Source organism: Kryptolebias marmoratus, linkage group LG3 (assembly GCF_001649575.2).
Source record: "Kryptolebias marmoratus isolate JLee-2015 linkage group LG3, ASM164957v2, whole genome shotgun sequence".
NCBI classification, from domain to species: Eukaryota; Metazoa; Chordata; class Actinopteri; order Cyprinodontiformes; family Rivulidae; genus Kryptolebias; species Kryptolebias marmoratus.
The window spans coordinates 26,247,106-26,255,890 of NC_051432.1; the positions used below are offsets into that span (position 1 = coordinate 26,247,106).

General features: G+C 38.4%; 1 protein-coding gene across 1 annotated transcript; it reads left to right on the forward strand.

Annotated features, from left to right (window-relative positions):
* The first annotated feature begins 5,366 nt into the window (after positions 1-5,366).
* Positions 5,367-7,365, forward strand: LOC108236326 (piggyBac transposable element-derived protein 4-like). The gene has a single exon (XM_017416900.3). The coding sequence runs from the start codon at positions 5,427-5,429 to the stop codon at positions 7,170-7,172; it is 1,746 nt and encodes a 581-aa protein (XP_017272389.1). The 5' UTR covers positions 5,367-5,426; the 3' UTR covers positions 7,173-7,365.
* The last annotated feature ends 1,420 nt before the right edge of the window (positions 7,366-8,785 follow it).

Below are 8,785 nucleotides of genomic sequence, written 5' to 3' on the forward strand. Positions count from 1 at the left end.
ATGAGTTAGCGGAGTCACTGGAGAAACAGCTGAATCCCCAGAAATGCTGCAGACTCAGATGAGTTTGGTCACACACTTTACTCCAGTCTGTGAATTTTACGCAATAAGCTAAATACTGCAATAAACAAGTGTGTTACTGGAGCAGACTAGCAATGGAGCATATTTTCTACTTCAACAAAGCAAGAAACTCTAGTCATATTATTGTAATTGTTGGGTATCAGACAAAACTGCTTTTATGCATACTGCTTATCACTGTACCACTCTGCATACATGCAGATTGGTACATCCAAAAACCTCACGAAAACCCAAACTAGTTTAGCAGTGAAGAAACAGGTTCATGCTTTTTGAGAGGAGGTATTTTCCTGACGTCTGCATACATGCAGAGTGGTACACATGGTAAAGAGTGCAGAGTGTTACAGATGTATCCATCGCAGGACCACATGGAACACACACTCAAACTCACTCCTAGGACAATTTAAAGTCTCTAATCAGCCTAAACATGCAAGATTTGGGACTGTGGGAGGAACACTGATTACCTGGAAAAAACACAGGGAAAACAAGCAAACGCAACACAGAAAGAATCCGGGACCTTCTTGCTGTGAGGCAACAGGGCTGACCACTAAGCCAAAAACATAGGTGTTTTTTTTTTTTTTGTCTTGTGCCATCTAATAATATGAATTAATATTTAACATCTGATGAGATCATGTACAAGAAAAGAGCTTTATTTGATTATTTAAAACAACTCAAACTTCAAACTTTTCTCCATTTTTATTTATTTCTTTTTCACCAACACTAACAGCAGATAGACTGAGTTGACCTTATTAAAATAGTATCTCACTGAGCTGTGACTGTTGATGACTAATTGGCTAGTCAACATGAGAGAGTTTTCAAAATGTTTTGAAACATTCAGTGGATTCTCAGTTTTTTGTGTTAGGCACAAAAGCACTCGATCTTGTGGCTTGAGTTTAAACATTAAAGAAAAAAATTGTCTGACAATTTTTTTTTTTCTGAATAGTTGCAGAGTCATTTTGAGCATCTCAAACCTCTCAATTATGTTGGGAGTGTCTCCAACTCGTGTCGAGAGCACTACAGCTGTATTTTGACTCCTTTGATAGAAAACATCTGAGGCAAATGCCCAGGTCTAAAAACCACACCAAAGATGAATAAGAATTACTGAAAAACTGGTTCAAATCAGCTTATTTCTTTAACAAGTACTCCAGTAGATAAAATAATAAATGAGAGGACAGCTGCAAAGTTGGGTACAAAGCAAATTGAAGCAGGTAAAATACAGACTTGCAAGCCGTGAGTCATGATTAAAAAATGTATCTGCTCAAAACATGGCAAAAGGATTCACTGGTCACTTGGTTGCAAACACTTTGAATCAGGGCAACTGCAATAGAACATTAATTTTCTTACAGTTTACGTGCAATTTTGAGTTGTCAACTAAAGTTTTTAATTGTTGCAGCTCTGCGAGAAAGTGCTCTCGAAGGAAATGACCATGGTTACTCCTGCAAAAATATTGTCACCAGCATTACCTCTATTGCTCCCACACCTTCAGTGTTGTGTCTTCATGGTTGTGCTTCCCCCTTCCCCCCAACACACACACACACACACACACACACACACAAACAGATATATATAGTGCACATGTACCTGTACCCATTAACATGTCTGAACACCACCCCCAAGGTAAAATATCACCTAGCAAATGAAAATATTGATTTCCAAAACAACTCGGTGGCAGGAATGTGGTCACATGAGCATCATAAAACAGAAAGTGTCAGACTCTTAAACCAAACCCTTTCAAACATAACCACAAATTATAAGTCTCATTAGGACCTGAACGCATCACAGAACTCTTGCTCAGATAATTACAGCACAGTTAGATGAGGCTAACAAATACAGAGATGAGAAAAACCTGTAATACGAAGGGAACAGATGCAAATTACCTCATCATCTAAACAGTGTCTGCATGGTTTTGCTGTGAGTCCACAGTAAATACTGCTGCTACTGACATTTTTTGCCTTTGAGCTGTTTATTTGACTCACACTGCCCCACCTTCCTGTCACTGCAGCAGGTTGACCGTAGCCCACTAATAAAATAAGAAGAGATGCTCCTTCTGTGATGCTAGCACTAAATCAATGTGAGCTCTCATACCATGCTGACAACCCCCAGCCTTCTCCCTCTTTACAATGACACCACGAATATTAAATTATGTCACCGCAGGGGCCACAGGCACAGAGAGAGTAAGAACCTGATGGAAGGGAAAGGAGTGGAGACTGTGGCAGCAGACACGTCTGTACTGCAATGAAATAGATTTTTTTTTCTTTTGTTTGAAAAAAATTACGTGACAGGTTGAAAAGAGCATGATAACGAGGAGAAGCACCATGACAGGAGAACGCAAAGAGAATGATTGGTAATATGTAGCTTGAGGGGAAGAATGACTGAAAATGGGGAAATGGTATGGCTATGAGAGGACAAGGGACAAAGATGAACAGACAGGTAAAGTACAGCTGGGCTTGATCACCGTAAAGACTTGGAAAAAAAAATAAAGAAAAGAGATGAAAGTTTTAAAAATGGGAAGGAGATGGTGAAGTGGGTGGGGTGGGAGAATGTCTAACTGTCTACATGTGACAGCTATGAGGTAGGGGCCCATGGGTGCTCAGGGAGATGACAGACAGTCAAAATTCAGCTCGATATTACACACAGCCTCTCTTACACTTGAATTACTGATACCTTTTTCCTTTTGTGAGCATTTATGTTTTTTTTTTCTTTTTCATTTATTTCTATCTTTAATGGGGTGCACACATAAAGGTAACACAATCCATATGAGACATTTAAGGTATGTTAGCCTATATGTTTTCATATTTGTGTTCAGAAGTCGACATTTCAAACCTAGATAAATTGTTCAACTGTGTACATTTCATATATGATATAATATATCATCAATACAGTTTTTCCACATTCACACATAAATGCAGAGTAACCTAAATTTCAGCATTTGATTTACAATGAAAATATAAATTTTTACTAAGAAGTTGAGTAGTTTAACACAAAGCTTTTTAAAAAAAATATTCCAAAGGAAATGAAAAATACAGCCAAATGCCAAATTAGTCTATTCACATATGTAGCTTCCATCATGTATTTGCAACAACTACATATCATTGATAGGTACAAACGCAAAATTGGTACATGGGGGAAAAAAATAAAGACTTAAAGGCAATGAAGCTATCTGACAGTATTAAATGGATACATCATCCATACCCATTGTTTCACTGATAAGTCGTATGTCTCAAAACAAGACTTTAATTAGACCTGGTTAAATTAATCAGCTGCATCCATGAAACAGCAACTTGTTTTGCAGACGCCAATGAATTACTCACAGAACACCTGTTTATGACCTTCACCATCTTTTCCCACCCATAACATTTAGTGGGCCTTCTGAAACCACTTGCTAATAATAGGCACCTGCCACTCACACAATAAAAGTGTATACAGACTGTTGGTGGCATTTTGTTTTTAATTAACAAAGGTATGGGCAAGCCTAACACAGTGATGCTCATTAAAATCAGCAGGTCACCCCAACACACAGCTATCTCACTTTCAATGTTTTGTTGTTAAGGATTTCCACTGGGCTGACAGATCCGCCAATTTATAATCCTACAAAACTGGTTTTGACAAACCCACCACTCAATACACACCTGGTTGGTTCAATGTAATGCTAACCATTATCATTCAGGCATAATATTGATGGTTAGTTGTACTTTGTATCAGCCTGGGGGAAACTACTCAGTTGTGATTAGATAGTTTACCTTGTGACTCATTGTCTGTACATTCAGGAATGTTCTCCGGCAGCAAAATGGGTCAATTGCAAACCTTGACTTCAGTGTTCCAGATATCTATTTAACCTGATATTTTATTTATTTAAAAAAATCCCCCTGAAGAAAACACAGAAATTCCTATAAGGAATAACATTATGTCAGACAAGTAGGTACCACCATTGTTGACATTTTCAGCCTGTCAAAATTTACCTATTGGTGACCTATCCAGGGTGTATCTCAACTCTTGGCCATTGACTGCTGGAAATTGGTACCAGGTTCCCAAGACCTTGAAGAGGATTAAGTAAGTTTAGAAAATGAATGTATGTAAAGAAATAATTTCCTTTTTCCTCTCAGTATTTTTGTTGTAATTAAAAACATTTTGGAAAATGACAATGTAATAGTGACAAGATCAGGACAAAGTCAGAGGTGCCATCTTTGCCATGGCTTCCATTGCATGCTTTTTTCAAAAAATAATTTATTGGGCAGGTAGGAAGTTGGTTGAAATATTGTAATATTGTAATAAAAAAAGTATTTAAACACTTTTTAAAAAAATTTCTTTTGTTGTTGTTAAATTAAATAGGGATAAGTAAGTAATTAAGTAATTAAATAAATTAATTAAATAAAAGTATGTAATGAAAAATAAGTGGTTGCATAAATTTTCACTCCCTTTAAAGTGACTGTCCTAATTCAACTCAGAGAATAGATACAAAAGGATTTCCCAAGGTCCTAATCTGACATCCCCAGGAGGATCAGCACAAGATGGAAGGAATATGAAGCATCAGTAAATCTACGAGGAGCTGGTTGTCCTTGCAAAATGAGTGACCGTGCAAGATGTAACATAGTGAGAGAGGCCCCCAAAACAACTGTGACCACTCTGAAGGAGTTGTAAGCTTCAGCAGGTGAGATCGGAGAGATTCTTCGCCAGTCTGAGCTTTATGGAAGAGTGGCAAAGAGAAGCCACTGTTGAAAGAAACTCATATTAAATCTCGAATAGAGTTTGCCAAGGGAGTCAAATATTTTTATTTAATTAATTTAATGAGTTTTATTAATTTATTTGCTCCCAGTTCAGTTTAACACAATGAAATGATGAAAAGTAAAATCATGTCAAGTTCAGTGACACAATAGCAAAGTTATTAAAACATACAAGATATTAAAGTTATTCAGCAAAAATGTTATTTCTGGTTTTCTTTCTCTTTTTTGACAATTATGGAAGCCCCAGTATTTTAACCCTTGTGTTATGTTAAGGGTCAATCTGACCCATTTCAATTTTTGTGTTGATCAAAGTGCAGGTTATCCTTTCTTTTTTCCCATGAAATGTTGTGACTTTTTCTCCTCTAGGGTCATGAACTTCTATGTAAAATCTGGACTCTTTGATGTGTTGTGAAATGTCTGCACACAGTTTGTATACAAAGATGATGTTGCGGGTCATTTTGACCCAGACACAAAGTAGCTTTTTAAATCCAAAAAAACCCCCGTCTCTTTGATGTACTTTATTTTGATTGCCTCTGAATAAACATTCAGAACCAGGTGTGTGTGGAAGAGGGACTTTCTCTCCCCTGTCCTTGTCACTGTTTCCATGCCCGTTCTTGGAGAAACACACCAAAAATGAGCTCCAGACGATTTACAGCTGAAGAAGCTTTATCGCAGCTTATGAACTGGGATAGTGATGTAGAGGAAGAGATTTCAGAGACAGAGGATCCTTCAGAGCCAGAAGACAATGCCATTGATGATCCAGATTGTCAATTTTCCCATGATGAGGAGGATTCAGAGGACGAGTCTGCAGGTGTCCCTTCATCAGATGAAAACCAAGAAACGCAACAATCGTCATCCACAGAGGGGACATGGACATCTAAAGATGGTAAAATAAAATGGTCAACATCACCACACCAAAGCCAAGGTAGATTGTCATCTTGTAATGTCATCAAAATGACTCCTGGTCCTACAAGATTTGCTGTCACAAGAGTTGATGATATTGAATCAGCATTTCAGCTCTTCATATCCCCACCCATAGAGAAGATAATCCTCAACATGACCAACTTGGAGGGGAGGCGTGTCTTTCAAGAGAAATGGAAGCCACTGGATCCAACTGACTTGCATGCTTACATTGGAATCCTGGTGTTAGCTGGCGTATACAGGTCAAAGGGTGAAGCAACTGCAAGTTTATGGAATGAAGAGAATGGAAGGCCAATCTTCCGAGCAACAATGTCTTTGGAGACATTTCACATGATCTCTCGTGTGATCCGATTTGACAACCGTGACACCAGAGCTGATCGACGTGAAAGAGACAAACTTGCAGCAATCAGAGATGTCTGGGATAAATGGGTCGAAATCCTGCCTTTATTGTATAATCCTGGCCCCCATGTTACTGTCGATGAGCACCTCGTTCCATTCAGAGGACGCTGTCCATTCCGACAGTATATGCCAAACAAGCCTGCGAAATATGGTATCAAAATGTGGGCAGCCTGTGATGCAAAATCCAGTTATGTGTGGAACCTGCAAGTATATACTGGAAAGCCACCTGGAGGAAGACCTGAGAAGAATCAGGGAATGCGTGTGGTTTTGGAGATGACTGAAGGGCTGCAAGGTCATAACATTACATGCGACAACTTCTTTACATCCTACCGTCTTGGAGATGAACTTCAGAAGAGAAAGCTGACTATGTTGGGAACAGTCAGAAAAAATAAGCCAGAACTTCCCAGTGAGATTCTGAAGATGCAAGGAAGACCTCTGCATTCCTCAAAATTTGCTTTCACAGAGAAAACAACACTTGTTTCTTACTGCCCAAAAAGAAACAAGAATGTTCTTGTGATGAGCACAATGCACAAAGATGCATCTCTGAGCACAAGAGAGGACATGAAACCGCAAATGATTCTGGATTACAACTCCACCAAAGGAGGAGTTGACAATCTTGACAAAGTCACAGCAACATATAGCTGTCAGCGCAAGACTGCCCATTGGCCCTTGGTAGTTTTCTACAACATTTTGGATGTGTCTGCTTACAATGCCTATGTGCTGTGGATTGAGATCAACCAGCAGTGGAATGCCAGCAAACTGTACCGACGTCGACTTTTCCTGGAAGAACTAGGCAAAGCACTCGTCACTCCCAAGATCAAGAACCGGGCCAGGCCAGCTCGATCCCCAGCAGCTGCAGCTGTCATCGCAAAGGTCCAGGGCAGGGCATCTGACCAACCCACAATGGATCCTTTGGATACAGGTGCAAAGAAACGCAAAAGATGCCAAATCTGTCCCTCTCGAGATGACAGTAAAACAAGTACCTCTTGTGTGAGATGCAAGAAGTACATCTGCAAAAAGCACATAGTCACATTCTGTCCATCATGTGGAGAACACTGAAAATGTTGAATGTTGAAAACCCGAGAAAATGGGGCAAGCTAAATGCAAAGAAAAGTGTTCGTGAAGAGGGAAAAATTGAAATCAGGAGTTCTTTAATATAGTGTTGGAATTGTGTATCTCTACTTCTCATCTCTTCTAAATGTTTGTATAATCTAAAATAAAGTTCTTATTGGTTTAACTTCATTTTATGACTGTTTTAAGTGGATTTACACAATACGGGTCAAAATGACCCGCAACATAATAAATGTATTTTTTTCTCAACATAATACAAGGGTTAAGTAAATCAATTAAAAAGCTTTAAAACATGGCTTATAAGATCACTGCCTGTTTGGTATTTTCTTAATTGGAAAAGTGTCTACTTTAGCAATTAACTAATTATCACTGCCAACATAATTACTGTGACTGTGACTGTCAACCTTCTCATTCATTTCCCAGGTTTCTCTTTTTTCTAGAAATATCAATGTGTGATATATTTAGCTGTCAAGGGAAACATAGTAATTAAAAATGAATGTTATTAATATAATCAATAGTCTATACACATCATACTAAGGGGTTTCCATGGAAGACGAAGGAGTTAAAACATATTTCAGTTAAGCAACTCACAGAGAGTAAATTTGTACTGATTTTTTCCTCTTTTATTCTAACGCATATTTTGGCTTTTTTGACAGTGATAAATGGCATAAAGTACACTACAGATCCTAAAAGCAGAAGTTAAATCAGTTACTTTTATTCATGAAAACAAAAAGTGCTGCAAAAGCAAAAAGTTCATATACACTGCCTGGATACACCTGGATTTAACTAAGCAAATAGGTACAAGCTTCTTATTGGATAGTTACTGCATGGACAATTATGTTTCAGCTGGCAACAAGTTATTTAACCCCAACCAGTGCAACAAGTTGCTTCTCATTTCTTAAACAACCATGTCAAAAGACACATCCCGTGGACGTAGAAAAGATGTCAGTCTGTTTCAGGGTCAAATCATTGGCATGCATCAAGCAGAGAAAACATCTAAGGAGATCGCAGAAACTACTAAAATTGGGTTAAGAACTGTCCTACGTATTATTAAAAGCTGGAAGGATAGTGGCTCATCATGTGGTCTGGTGAGTCCAGATTTACCCCGTTCCAGAGTGATGGGTGCATCAGGGTGAGAAGAAAGGCAAGTGAAATGTTGCACCCATCATGCCTAGTGCTTACTGTACAAGCCTGTGGGGGCAGTGCTGTGATCTGGGGTTGCTGCACTTGGTCAGGTCTAGGTTCAGCAACAGTATGTGCTGCCCAAAGAATGAAGTCAGCTGACTACCAAAGACAAAAAATTCAAGATAATATTGTTTATCTAATATTCTGTTTTATGTTAGACTTATCAATGACTTTTTAAATGTAATGTCCCCCAAAGAAAGAGAAATGGCCAAATATACTTTAGAAGCTGAAGGAGTTTAGCAAATCCAAACTTAATTTAATAGGTTGTAAAACCAATGGTACGAGCATAACTAATATGTAGAAAATAGCTGTCTAGATATTGAACTCATATTGCATCCTGTTTCCGCCATCCAGCTGCATTATAGTCTTTGCAATAAAACCAAAGCCGTCAAACTGAAGACATACATAATTGTATC